Source organism: Ursus arctos, unplaced genomic scaffold (assembly GCF_023065955.2).
Source record: "Ursus arctos isolate Adak ecotype North America unplaced genomic scaffold, UrsArc2.0 scaffold_2, whole genome shotgun sequence".
NCBI classification, from domain to species: domain Eukaryota; kingdom Metazoa; phylum Chordata; class Mammalia; order Carnivora; family Ursidae; genus Ursus; species Ursus arctos.
Window position 1 is genome coordinate 34,296,597 of NW_026622874.1, and position 15,223 is coordinate 34,311,819.

At 38.7% G+C, this 15,223-nt stretch overlaps 1 protein-coding gene across 4 annotated transcripts in view; it reads right to left on the minus strand.

The window, feature by feature from the left end:
- The window catches only part of ASPM (assembly factor for spindle microtubules), a 61,571-nt gene extending 46,548 nt beyond the window's left edge, over positions 1–15,023 (minus strand). For all 4 annotated transcript variants that reach the window (XM_026480724.4, XM_057315392.1, XM_057315390.1 and 1 more), the window contains exons 1-3: positions 14,502–15,023; positions 12,990–13,133; positions 8,325–9,804 (exon numbers count right to left, since the gene is read on the minus strand). In XM_026480724.4, coding sequence (XP_026336509.2) covers positions 8,325–9,804; positions 12,990–13,133; positions 14,502–14,795 — 1,918 coding nt within the window. In that variant the 5' untranslated portion in view covers positions 14,796–15,023. The remainder of the gene's footprint in view (positions 1–8,324; positions 9,805–12,989; positions 13,134–14,501) is intronic.
- Between the last annotated feature and the right edge of the window lie 200 nt (positions 15,024–15,223).

The following is a 15,223-nucleotide window of genomic DNA, read 5'->3' on the forward strand; positions in this document are numbered from 1 at the left end:
TATTATTATCCGTATTTTATATAATTAGGATACTGGAGCTTAGAACAATTAAGCTACTTGGTCAAGTTAAATCTTTCATTGGCATCAAACTGATTAATAGTGCAGGCTCTGGGGCTATACTGCCTAGCTCTGCCACTTACTAGCTTGTTAACTTTCTTACCTATTGTTTTCTTATTCCTGACCATGTATCCTCTTGTTAACTTTCTTACCTATTGTTTTCAAGTTAACAAGCTAGTAAGTGGCAGAGCTAGGCAGTATAGCCCCAGAGCCTGCACTATTTATCAGTTTGATGCCAATGAAAGATTTAAATCTAGGAAGTAACACCATTGTTTACATTTTAGAAAACAGTGACCAGTAGAATAAAAGGGGTCAAGACTAGAGATAGAAAGCTAAGAGGAAGCTATTATGGCCCAACTTAGCTATTGTGAGAATTTAAATTAAAACAGAAGCAGTGGAGAAAATTAGAAGAGTTATTTTAATAGAAGATACAAGCCTTAATAACCACTGGCTAAGCGAGCGGTAAAGAATGAGAACTTCAGAGGATTTCCAGGTATCCAACCCAGGTGACTGAGAGAGATAGTAGGTGGTATCTACAAAGGAAACTGCAATAAAAGTCACGGCGGCAAAGTGGTATAGTTTACAGGTTAATATAGGTTATAGCAGAATAGCAGTCCACTCCCTCAAAAGCAGGTTTCATACCAGATGATACACCTACTAAATATAAAGAAAGAGCTAAGAAAAGGCAGAAGAGAGCAAACTATGATCCACAGGCAAAATCCAGCCCACTGCCCATTTTTACGTGGTCTATAACCTAAGATTAGTTTTCATATCTGTAAATAATTTGGGGAAAAAAAAATCAAAATGATTGTATTTTATGACACATGAAAATTACATGAAATTCAAATTTCAGTGTCCATAAATAAAATTGTATTGGAACACAGCCACACTTACTCATTCACACATTGTCTGTGGCTTTTTCCTTCTACAGTGGTGTAGGCTCAGTAGTTGTGATAGAAATCATTTGGCCTTCGAAACCTAAATATTAATTATCTGGACCTTTAGAGAAAAAGTTTGCTTAGTTTTGATTTAGAAGGATTACAAATCTATACCAGTTGTGAAAATAAGGAACATAGTCAAATTGTGACATATTTATGAGGTTATAAATTTCTTTGTATCTGAACCTTTTAAAAATAAAAATAAGAGGAAAAAGTCCTCATTCTGAAACACCACAGAAGCTAGTACCTCTACATGGAATCATTTTATTCTGTGGGGATCCTTTCCTGGAGCCATCTCACAGCGCCTCACCACTCAGAAAGGCCAAATTATGTGCCTCCCTTTCTGTGCTTCCATGATTCCCTGTGCATAGCTCAGTCAGAGGACTGAGAGCAGCTTGAAGACAGGAATTATACCTTTTCTCCTTGTACCCATAGAGCCTAGAACAATGCATAGCACACAGTAGGCACCTTATCAATACTGAATAAATATATCTTGGAAAATTGACTTCTTTCTTTGCTCTCCTGGGTTTGCCAGAATAGAAAGAGTTGGTTATTCTTAGTGAGTGTTACTCTCTCATATAGGCTCATAAGTCAGATACTCAATGTGACTAATTTTCTTTAAACCTTGCAAAGAGCCCCAACTAGGTGGCCACCTTAAAGAAACTCATTATTCATCATTTATTGTACACCTTGTACGAGATCAAAACAGATATAGGTATGTTCCTTATTCTCAAAGAATTTGTTATCTGGTCAGATAATATCTATAGGAAATAAGAAATACAAGCAAAGAAATAGAGTTAACATACAAGATGTTATATATATGCTGAGTTCAAATTTGCTTAGGGAACATACCTAGAGGGAAAGCCATCAGGGAGTTAATAAAAGTTGACTATAGTACTTGAAATAAGTGAAAGATTTGAATTAGTGAGAAAACAATAGGTAAGAAAGTTAACAAGAGGATACATGGTCAGGAATAAGACAAGGATGCCCAGTCTTGCCACTTTTATTCAGCACAGTATTGGAAATCCATGCTAGAGCAATTGGGCAAGAAAAAGAAAGAAAACGAATCCACATTAGAAAGAAGTAAAATTGTCACTATTTGCAGATGAAATATTATATATAGAAACCCCTAAAGACTCCATCACAAAACCGTTAGAATAAATGAATTCTGTAAAGATTCAGGATACAAAAATCAATATACAAAACTATAAGACATTGATGAAAGAAACTGAAGACACAAATAAATGGAAAGATATTCCAGACTCATGGATTTAAAAAATTAATGTTGTTAAAATGTCCATACTACCCAAAGAAATCTACAGATTCAATGAAATCCCTATCAAATTTCCTATGGTATTTTTCACAGGAATAGAACAAATAGTCTTAAGATTTCTGTGGAACCACAAAAGCCCTCAAATAGCCAAAGCAATCTTGAGAAAAAAGAACAAAGCTAGAGGCATCACACACCCTGATTTCAAACTACATTACAAAGCTACAGTAAACAAAACAGTATGGTATTGACATAAAAACAGGCACACAGATCAGTGGAGTAGAATAGAGAGCCCAGAAATAAATCCACACATACATGGTCAACTGATCTACATTCAAAGGAGGGAAGAATATACATTATACAGTCTCTTCAATAAATGGTATTGGGAAAACTGAACAGCCACATGCAAAAGAATGAAACTCTACTACTATGTTATATTATGCACAAAAATCAACTCAAAATGGACTAAAGACTTGAATGTGAGACCAGAAACCATAAAGCTCTTAGGAAAAAAAAACAGGTGGTAAGCTCCTTGACTTGGTGATGAGTTTTGGATCTGACACCAAAAGCAAAGGCAACAAAAGCAAAAAGAAACAAGTGAGACTACATCAAACTACAAACTTCAGCACAGCAAAGAAAATCATCAGCCAAATCAAAGGTAACATACTGAATGGGAGAAAACTCTGATAGGGGGTTAATATCCAAAAAATAGAAAAAGAACTCAAACAACTCAAGAGCAAAAAAGTCCCCCAAATAATTCAAATAAAAAAACGAGCAAAAGATCTGAATAGACATGTCCCCAAAGAAGACGTAGAGATGGCCACCAGACACATGAAAAGATGTTCAACATCACTCATCATCAAGGACATGCAAATCAAAACCACAATGAGCTATCATCTCACATCTGTTAGAATGTTTATAATCAAAAAGACAAGAAATAATAGTGTTGACAAGGATGAGGAGAAAAGGGAACCCTGGTGCACTGTTGGAAGGAATGTAAATTGGTACAGCCAATGGAAAAGAGTATGGAGGTTCCTCAAAAAATTAACACTAGAGCTACCATACCAGCAATTCCACTTCAGGATATTTTTATGAAGAAAACAGAAACACTAACTCAAAAAGAGACATGCGCTCCCATGTTCACTGCAGTATCACTTACAACAACCAAGATATGGAAACAACCCAAGAGTCCCTTCAATGGGTGAATGGATAAAGAAAATGCTATATATATATGGAATATTATTCAGCTACAAAAATGGATGAAATCTTGCCACTTGTGACAACATGGAAAGACCTTGAGGGCATTATCCTAAGTGTAGGTCAGACAGAGAAAGACAAATACCATATGATCTCACTTGCATGTGAAATCTAAAACAAAAACAAAAGCCAAGTTCATAGATACAGAGAACAGATTTGTGATTGCCTAAGGAGGGGAGTAGTAGGAGTGAGGAGGGTCAAAAGTATAAACTTCCAGTTATAAAATAAATAAGTCATGGGGATGTAATATACAGCATGGTGATTAGTTAATAATACTGTATTGCCTATTTGAAAGTTGCTAAGAAAGTAAATCTTAAAAGTCCTCATCACAAGAAAAAAAAGTTGTGTAAATATGTATGAGGTTAACAACAGCAAAAAAAAAAAAAAAAAAAAAAGGAAGATAAATGGATGGAATGACAAGACTAGCATGGCAAAGAATGTTGTGGAATGTAAGTTAGCAGACTGGCAACAGAGAGGTCAAACGACCTTAATCGGCAGAATAACAAGCCTGGAAATGATCTGATAACAGCAGAGAGTCACTGAGGTTCCTGAGCAAGGGAGTGGGAAAGCCAGATATTGGATACCACTCTTTGCCTCCATCTATCTTGGCACATCAGAAATTTGAGGCCAATGGAACCCAATCACTATCATCTTTGGTCGATGCCCAAAGTAAAACCTTTACATTTACTTGTTCTTTCTCTTAAACCATAACAGTATAGCAAAATATGGTAGAAAGAACATTTATTTTGTAGTAAGAGAGACTCGAGTTTAAATTATAACTCTACTTCTCTACTTTTGTAGTTTCTGTGACCTTGGGCAAGTTATTGGCCTTTTTGAGTCTGAGAGGAGGGAGCTGGAGAAGGAAGTCATTCTATATAGATGGGACAATAAACCTGAAATACCCCGAGGACAGAGCATGTTTGAAGATTCAAGGATAACAAAGAAGCCAGGGTGGTAGGAGCAGAGTGAGCAAGGGGGAGAGAGAGAGAAGGGGGGGGGGGGAAGGAGATGGGTGGTAATACAGATCTTATAGGGCCTTGTACATCATTGTAAAAACTTCGGCTTTCAGTGAAATGGGAAGCCATTTGAGGGTACAGAACTGGAGAACGTCAGAATCCAACTAATTTTTAAAGTATTACCCTGGTTACTATGTGGAAAACAGACTATAGAGAAACCAAAGATGAAAGCAAGATCTATTAGTAGGCTCTGCAATGACATGGACTAAATCAGGAGCCAATGGAAATGATAAGAAGTGATCAGATTCTGTATTTAGAAGAAAGAGAAGATAGGATTTGTTAATGGACTGAATTTTGGAACCAGACAGACTGAATTTATAAAGAAAAGGTTGGAGAGAAATACACTTAAGGACATTTACAAGGTTTGGGCCTGAGATGAGAGGTCCCAACAGGTGTATTGTGACAGGAGTAAAATGCCAGGTAGGTGTATCATGGGAGAGGGGATAGCAAAGGTTTGGCTTTGGACAAATTAAATAAAGATGTTCACTAGACAGTGAAGCAGAAAAGTTATATGTTGGATAAATAAGTCTATAAATTAGAGGTCCATCCTAAAGATATAAAATTGGGAGGTCTTCATGTATGGATAGCACTGAAAACTATAAGATGGAATGAGATCACTAAGGAATGAGTAAGAGTATGAATATGAAAAAGGGGGCGCCTGGGTGGCTCAGTCGGTTAAGCAGTTGCCTTTAGCTCAGGTCATGATCCCAGGGCCCTGGAACTGAATCCCCCATCGGGCTCCTTGCTCAGCAGGGAGCCTACTTCTCCCTCTGCCTGCTGCTCCTCCTGCTTGTGCTCTCTGACAATAAATAAATAAAAACTTAAAAAAAAAAAAAGAGTATGAAAAAGGGTCAGTGACTAAGCCTTCACTGACTCCAAGATTTAGAGGTTGGGGTGCTAAAGAGCACTCCACAAGGAAAACTGAGAAGGAACCAGTAAAGTAGGAAAAGAACCAGGAGAAAGTGGGGATGGCAGAATCAAGTGTTCCAAGAAGACAGAGGTTCAAAGTATCAAACAGTTTGCTCCTAGTTCAAGATGAAGATTCATACGTATTTATCAGATTTAATAGTGTGGAGGTATTAATAACCTCGACAAGAAAAGTTTCAGTAGTCAAAACCTGATTGAAATGGGTTCAAAAAATAAGAGACAAAGTAGAAACGGCTAATTCAAGCGACTTTCGAAATGAGTTTTTTACATTAAAAAAGTACCTTTTAATTCAAGTATCATGTTTACACATAAAAGTATACATATCCCAGTGAACAATGACAAAGTGAATACTTGGTTTCTTTTAAGGACTCTAGCTCAAAAGAAAGCAGAAAATGGAGCAGCGGCTGAAGGAGGGACAAATGGTATTAATAAGTTTTTGTTAAGAGATGGAATAACAGCATATTTGTATCAGAAATGACTCAGTAGGGAGTAAAAAATCGAAGATATGGGAGAGAGAAGACAATCGCTAAAGCAACATCCTTGGGTAGAAGGTCACAGGATCTGTCGTACCAGTGAAGAGCTCAGCCACACTGAGTGCATAGACACTTCACGCTTTAGTAGGTGGGAAGAAAGTAGTGGATGAAACACAAGTGAGGGTGGTAAATGTCGAGTGTGTTAAGGTTTTCTTCAATACTTCTACTGACTCAATGAAGTAGGAAGCAGATCATCAGCTTAGACAAGGTTCAGAGGACTATCTCTGGAGCCTAACTGCCTGGGGTAGAACCCTAGCTTTATCATTTACTACCTCTGCGATCTTAGGCAAATTATTCAACTTCTGGATGCACTGGTTTCCTTATTTTGAAAATGTATTGATAACAATTATTTTGTGTAACTGTTACAAGTATTAAAGGAGGTAAGAGTAGGGGCGCCTGGGTGGCACAGTCATTAAGCGTCTGCCTTCGGCTCAGGGTGTGATCCTGGCGTTATGGGATCGAGACCCACATCGGGCTCCTCTGCTATGAGCCTGCTTCTTCCTCTCCTGCTCCCCCTGCTTGTGTTCCCTCTCTCGCTGGCTGTCTCTGTCAACTAAATAAATAAAATCTTAAAAAAACAAAAAAAAAGGGAGGTAAGAGTAAAACACTTACAACTGGGTCTGACAGAAGACATGCTCAGTAAATGTTACCCACTATTCTCAATCATGGGAGAGGAGGAAACAAAAGTGTTAGAGGTTTCAGGAGGAAAGAAGGGAGGGATGAGACAGTCTGTAGCAAAGTGATTAAAGTCAATAAATCCAAAAATAGCCAAACAGAGTTAAGGGCTTATTTGAGATTTGTGGTCATTAATTTAAAGACCAACCAGCAAGATTCAGGCACAGCGCAGGTAGAGTTTGATTGAGATTGGAATTTGCTAGACAAATATAATGAGTGGAAGAGAGATGAATGGAATGATTATGATGAGTCACGGAGTCCAAGCTGTATAAGTAGGAAAGTAAGGACATGTCAGAGTGAGGACTGCTGAAATCATGATGGATTAAAGAACTGTATGTGTAGGAAGGGGAGAAAAAATGTTGGAGTTGGGTTTCAAGAGAAAATGCTAAAATCATAGAGATGGTGATTAGAGACGGAGATGTTTTTAGGATGAAGTATGTTGAACTAAAAGGCCAGGGTATTGGAAAGACCCTACAAGGATTTTGAAATGATAAAAAATAATGATGGTAGTTTTGGAGAAGCCAAATGAGCCCAATGTAAAAATCTTGAGAGTAATCTTTCATTATAACAAGGAGGAATATAGGTGGAAGAGAATGAAAAATGAACTTCAAGCTATTCTATTGCTGTTTGCTTTCTTTTCATTTGTTTTCAAGGAAAAAGAAGAAAAAATAGTCTAGAAGCAGATGTGAGAAGGAAGGTGGACCACTACCCCATCAAGAGGCCCAAGGTCAAAGGAATAGGAAGGAAAACGGACACAACTTGGAGCGCTGCAATGAAAACGGGGTTTTCAGGGGACAGCCAGGTTTCAGCAAGGTAACAGAATGAGGGAATGTTTATAAAAGACAATGCTAATGAAGGACCATGAGTTCAGAGAGCACAGACACTTTAAAGGGCTGGAGAGATAGAGAAAATGGTTCAAATTAGGAGATATTCAAAGAGAAATGAGATAATAAATGAGAGAAAGGAGATGAGTGATACTTCGTGGGAGTTCTAGGATTCTTTCAAATTACCTGCTAAATAAGTAGTGTGCCTGCCTTGACCTTGACTGTCATGAGGTAATTTGGGTTAAAGGGGCATGATGGAATTAGTCCTGTTTTTGAGGCAGCCTTGATGGTAAGGCTGTGAGTAGTGGGGAAGGAACAATGATGTTTTTCCTGGAGGAATCCAGAGCTCTGGGGCCCTATCTTAATTCCTAATTAATGGTCAAGTAAAGGCTGAGGGAGAATAATGCCAGGAGGTGCAGAGGGTATGCAAAGGCCTCTTCTGCATTTTTTCAGATGGTATGATGGGGGCCGGGCACCTCACTGGATCCTCCAGTCAGGGCCTGGACTAAGGTGAGACAAGTAAAGTACTTCCCCTGGGTATAAAACTTGAGAGGGTGCCAAATAACTCTGTAATCAAGATAAGTATTTAATGCATTTTTAAAAATTGAAATTAATGCAGAAAGATAATGCACAAAATATCAAAGTTTCAATAAGAACAAGATCAAAACTATTTTAGAATTCGCCCCCATCTTCTACTAAGCAAACTGGTAAATGAAAAGTGCAACTTAATTTAAGCTAATCGATAGAAAATTTACTAAAACAAAAGAAACAGCAAATATGCAACCTATAGGCATACTTTCATTAAAGATTTTATAAATGAGACTCACCAGTTTTCTTCTTCAGGTTTAATTTCTCTCTGTTCATGTGTTTTGAGATGGGTATTATCACTTTTTTTGTTTTTTTAACAGTTGACGTTTTAGATTCCACAGGAGAAAAATGGATTCTTTTGATTTCTTGTACCTCTGTATGTTCTGTAACTGTAATTCTAACATTTGCATCGTTGCTGGTTCCCTCACTCTTTCTTTTACGGGCAACTAAAGTGGTCTTTGAGGGAGGAGTTATTACATTTTTATAACTCTTAGATTTATTGAATACTGGATCTATAACTGGAAGACAAGATTGAAAACTATCTTTCTCTTTTCGATTATCTGTTACTTTTTCAAATTCGCCTGCTACACTGTTGAGACCTCTTTTTGCCTTTGGTTTATTAGTCTCCTTTTGGTTTTCTCTGGTACAGGTGGGTTTCCTTTTAGTAACAGTAGCAGAAAGTATAGGGCGTCTTGTAAGTTTATCATGGCTGTAACTAGGAATATCTTGAATTGTAGAAAATTTAGGTTGATCTGTTGTAGAACTATAACAATTTGACTTCATTTCTAAAGCTTTGGGGTCCTCAAAAATAGCTTTGGGAGATTCTGAACCCCGACATTCAGGAATACGAGGTAAAACTCCATTTGTTCTCTGATCTTGAGACTGTGAGAACTGAGAATTTTTATTTGATGATGGTGATAATCTACATGTTTGCTGGGATATACATATATATGCCATATTATCTTTTACAAATTGATTTGGGGATAGAATTGGATTAATTGACTCTGATTCTAGATCCTGATTTAGTCCATAATTATCATTTATGAAAGAATCAGGACTTAAGATTGTCCGGTAATTTTCATGTACAGTTTTTGATTCCAAATGCACAGGACTTGAATTATCTTTCATAAACGTATCTGATGAAAGACATGTCACTACCTTTAGTTCATTATTAGCTTCATGGCTGTTTTTTACAAAGGAATCTGGGCTTAGAAAATTTCCTTGGCTTTGTGTAATGTTCAAAGTGGAAAAACAGGTTGGGGTAAGAATAAGTTTACTATTCTCTTCAGTTTGGCCATTAATATTATTTGTGGAGTTAAAGGAAGTTTCATTTACAACTTTCTCACTAAAATTAAAATCTTCCAAAATGCTGGCACCTTCTGCTTTCAACAGTTCCCCGTTTTCACATGCATGAAGAGATGTGTATGTTGTAGATCGACGTACAGAAAGAGGCAAGGAAGTCTCACCATGGCATTCCTTGAAAATGGGACTAATAGGTGATATCGGTATTTTATTTTCTTCAAGGATTAAAGAGTTGTTTTCTGTTGGAGAACAGCTTTCATTCATAGCCAAATTTTCACAAGCTTGTAATGGGTTCCTCACTCTGTCAACTTTTTGTGAAACACAAAATGTTTTGTTAACATTTTGAATACAGGAAATCCTCTTATTACTTGAAGAGGCTGACATTTTCTTCTTATTAATCGTATCCCAAAGACTCCTCTGCAAAAAATAAGCAAAACATACAGGTTAAGTTGATAGCTACTGAACATTACCTTTAAATTAGCAATATTATGTATGTTACCTCAAGACTTATCAAAATAATCTTTCGGAGGAGTTAAGATGACAGAGTAGGAAAGGGACCCTATTCTTTTTTTTTTTTTTTTTTTTTTTTTTTTTTTTAAAGATTTTATTTATTCTACAGAGAGATAGCCAGCGAGATACGGAACACAAGCAGGGGGAGTGGGAGAGGAAGAAGCAGGCTCATAGCGGAGGAGCCTGATGTGGGGCTCGATCCCATAACGCCGGGATCACGCCCTGAGCCGAAGGCAGACGCTTAACCGCTGTGCCACCCAGGCGCCCCTGGAAAGGGACCCTATTCTTGCCTCGTCTCTCAAGCACAGCTAGATAAGCAATCATTCTGAACACCCAAGAAATTATTCTGAGGACTGAGAAACAAACTGCATAACTGGAGGGAGAAAAGAGGTCACACAGTGGAAGGTAGGAGGTGTAGAGACATGATCTGGGGGAGAAAAGAATCACAAGTGCTGTGAAGGGGAGGGAGTGGTGGTTGAGTATTCACAAGTAAAAGAAAGATCGAAACCATATGATCCTCTCATAGATGCAGGTAAAGCATTTGACAAAGTACAGCATCCATTCTTGATAAAAACCCTCAACAAAGTAGGTATAGATAGAGCATATCTCAACATCATTATGGCCATATATGAAAGACCCACAGCTAATATCATCTTCAAAGGGGAAAACAGAGCTTTTCCTCTGCAGTCCCAAGACAGGGACCCACGACAGAGATGTCCACTCTCACCACAGTTATTTAACATAGTACTAGAAGTCCTAGCCTCAGCAGTCAGACAACAAAAGGAAATAAAAGGCATTCAAATCAGCAAGGAAGAAGTCTTTCACTATTTGCAGATATGATACTACATGTAGAAAACATGAAAGACTCCACCAAAAAATTGCTAGAACTGATACATAAATTCAGTAAAGTTGCAGGATATGAAGTCAACATACGGAAATCTATTGCATTTCTATACACTGATGAAGAAAGAGCAGAAAGGGAAATTAAGGACTCGATTCCATTTACAACTGCACCCAAAACCATAAGGTATCTAGGAGTAAACCTAATCAAAGAGGTAAAAGATCTGTATTCTGAAAACTATAGAACACTTATGAAAGAACTTGAAAATGACACAAAGAAATGGAAAAATATTCCATGCTCATGGGTTGGAAGAACAAATTTTCTTAAAATGTTTATATTACCCAAAGCAATCTACATGTTTAATGCAATCCCTATCAAAATACCACTGGCATTTTTCACAGAGCTAGAACAAACAATCCTAATATGTGTATGAAACCACAAAAGACCTGAATAGCCAAAGCAATCTTGCAAAAGAAAAGCAAAGCTGGAAGCATCACAATTTCAGATCTTTTTTTTTTTTTTTTAAGATTTTATTTATTTGACAGAGACAGAACGCAAGCACAAGCAGGCAGAGTAGCAGGCAGAGGGAGAGGGAGAAGCAGGCTCCTTGCTTTGCAAGGAGCCCAATGCAGGGCTCGATCCCAGGACCCTGGGATCATGACCTGAGCCGAAGGTAGTGGCTTAACCAACTGAGCCACCCAGGCGCCCCGACAATTCCGGATTTCAAGTTATATTACAAAGCTGTAGTCATCAAGACAGTATGGTACTGGCACAAAACCAGACACATAGATCAGTAGAACAGAATAGAAAACCCAGAAATGGACCCACAACTATATGGTCAACTAATCTTCAACAAAGAAGGGAAGAATATCCAATGGAAACAAGTCTCTTCAACAAATGGTGTTGGGAAAATTGGACAGGCACATGCAGAAGAATGAAACTGGACCACTTTCTTACACCATGCACAAAAATAAATTCAAAATGGATGAAAGATCTATGTGAGACAGTAAACCATCAAAATCCGAAAGGAAAAAATAGGCAGAAACATCTTTGACATCAGCTGTAGCAACTTCTTACTAGACAGGTCTCTAAGGCAAGAGAAAGAAAAGCAAAAATGAACTATTGGGACGTCATCAAGATAAAAAGCTTCTGCACAGTGAAGGAAACAATCAATGAAAGTAAAAAGGTAACCTAAGGAATGAGAGAAGATACTTGTAAATGACATATCTGATAAAGGGTTAGTATCCAAAATCTATAAAGAGCTTATCAAACTCAACACCCGAAGAAAAAATAATCAATTAGGAGATGGGCAGAAGACAACAACAGACATAACAGACATTTATTTCTCCAAAGAAGGTGTCTAGATGACTAAAAGACATGAAAAGATGCTCAACATGACTTATCATCAGGGAAATATAAGTCAAAACTACGATGAAATAGCACCTCACACCTGTCAGAATGGATAAAATTAGCACAGGAAAAACACATGATGGCAAGGGTGCAGAGAAAGGGGAGCCTTCTTATACTGTTGGTGGAAATGCGAACTGGTGCAGCCACTCTGGAAAACAGTATGGAGGTTCCTCAAAAAGTTAAAAATACAACTACCCTCAGACCCAGCAATTGTACTATTGGGTATTTACCCAAAGGACACAAAAATACCGATTCAAAAAGGCATGTGCACCTCAAAATTTATAGCAGCATTATCAACAATAGTCAAATTATGGGAAGAGCCCAAATGTCCATTGACTGATGAACGGATAAAGAAGATGGATATGTATACACAACAGAATATTACTCAGTCATCAAAAAGAATATCTTGCCATTTGCAATGAGGTGGATGGAGCTACAGTGTATTATGCTAAGGGAAATACGTCAATGACAGAAAGACAAATACCTATGCTTTCACTCATATGTGGAATTTAAGAAACAAACAGACGAACATGGGGGAAGGGGAAAAAAAGAGGGACAAGAGACTCTTAACTATAGAGAACAAATTGAGGGTTGCTGGAGAGAATGTGGGTGAGGGATGGGCTAAATGGGTGCTAGGTATTAAAGAGAGCACTTGTGATGGGCACTGGGTATTATATGTAAATGATGAATCATTAAATTCTACTCCTGAAACCAATATTACACTATATGTTAACTAGAATTTAAATAAAAATCTGAAACAAAAAAACACAAAAGACTTCTCAAAATTTTTACATGTTCTTATTTTCTTAGAGTAAATCACAGAATGATTAAAACTTATTACCTTTTTCTTTTTCTGCTCTTCTGCATTTCCTAGTAATATAGCTTGGTGTTTCAGAACATCATTTACAAGAAATGTCACAATCTCTCTTACTCGGCCTTCTTTTAATGGTGTCCAGTTAACAGAAATAACAATTTTTTCTTTAGGCTATAATCAAAGAACACATTTTGAGTAAATATAAAAGTTGTGATGCATAATAATCAAAACATTATGTACAGTTTAGAATACAGCAGATGACTAATAATTGTTAGTCACCAATGCTCTACACCCTAGTAACATCTAACAAGTCAAATATATTTTCCTACCCGATCTAATTTCATTATAAGGAAAAAAGCCGCTATTAATAACAAGGTTCAACAAGAAAATAAAATTATAATAAAATCTTAATTGCATCCACAGCCTGGCAGGAATTCATCAAATGCAAAACCCCGACAATGACAAAACAAACTCTGTGTCCATCGTTTTTCAGGGGAAAAAAGACAAGTTTTGTTGCAAAGTAGAAACCATAAAACATCATAAACAGCTAATTTAAAATAACACTTTCAAAAAGTGAACTTTTACTCTATAATAAACAGCAAATTCTAAAAAAAAAAAATCAAAAACCCATAAAACAACTCTAGTCCACATAACAAAAAGAAATAAAAAGTATTACACAGATGGAAAAAAAATCTATCTTCCCATAGAACGAAAAGCAGGCATTCATAAAGTAGAGGGGAGGGACAGGTTCTTAAGTGTAACTGAACCACTGCTGGCACACAAGTCAATGGACCTCAGATTAGGGCCTCTTCTCACTACCTTATGAAGCAGTTGTATAGACAACTAGTCAGACTTCCTCAGCTAATCGTCTATTTGCACACTTTCGGAGATTCTCAATGGGAAGGGCACAGCAGTCAAAATAAGCACGTAAATTCTTTAGTTTTTGGTAAGAGGGATGGAAGCATTACTATGGCCAATGCAATGCAGAAAAGCTACCCAGGTTGTTCTTGAAACAACAGTTGTAAAATTAAATTTGATTCACCATTAAAACTACACTGTAGCAAAGGGGCAAAAAAGGTCAAAATATTAAAGCATGTGCATCACATGCTTGTTTTTTTGCTGTAGACATATTCAGCCAAAACAAAGCTCACTATTTCACTGCATAAGTAGTTACCTTGACTCCATTTGGAGTCAGTTTCCCGGATACATATGTAAACTAAAACGCATATTAAGATGACTGATAGTAAAAGCTGCTCTAACCAAGTTACTCCCGGCAATCCTAAAAATAAATAGATAGATTAAAATGCTTCTAAAGATGCACCGTGCACGCGTAGTGATATGCTGTCACCGCCCAAATTAGCGCCGACCCTACCCATCTATAGAGCATGTGGAATAAGGACTAGCCCAGAGTCAGTGAAAGGAGGTAAGGGGTCCTTCGTTTGTGGGTTTCTTTTTCAAGTCGCACCCCTGCAACCAAAATGGGCACAGGAGAGCCGGGAGCCGGAGCGCGGGCCCGGGCACGCCCCGCCCACCACCTACCTGCAGCTCGAACCAGCGCAGCGAGACACTAAAGCCCTGCTCAGCGGCTGGGAAGTGGGAGATCTTCACTTCAGTGATCTCGTCGTTAGGGTTGTCCAGGACCAGAGGCAGCGTCCGCGAGTCTCCCAAGCGCACATCTCCGAAGCAGAGGAAAGGCGACCTGCAGAAGTGGCTGAGAGACAGGACCGGCGGGGAAGCTGCGGCATCCTCGGCCGCGTTGCCCCGCAGCCCCGCCGGCGGCCTCCGCTCGGTGGGGCTCACCTCCCAGCTTCGCCCCACAAGCCGGGTCGCCATGGCAGCTTCGAGACGCCGCCCGGAGATTCTGGCGCAGCTCCCACAAGGCTGCTGCGGAGCGGGGACCCCGGCCGCGGCCGCTCGGAGGCGGCTGTGGAGGTCGTACAGCGAATTCGCCCCCCTTTCGTTTCCAGTCGCCGACACGCCAGAAAAAAAAGAAGCAAACGCCACAAATTCGCAAACTCCAAAGGGGAGCAAAACAAGTGTGGCCCTAACTTCGGTTTAAACTTCTCGCCTCCACCAATGGGCGCGCCAGGGCACCGCCCACTTCCTCACAAGGCCAATCAATGCGCAGCAGCCTCCGGCCAATGAGAAGACAGCGCCTTATTTAAACGATTACATGGGCCGCCACTGGCTCTGAGCGAAGGAGGCGAAAACCTTGGTGGAGTCTTGGCGACACCCGGAAACCCGTGGTTTAGACTCGAAAT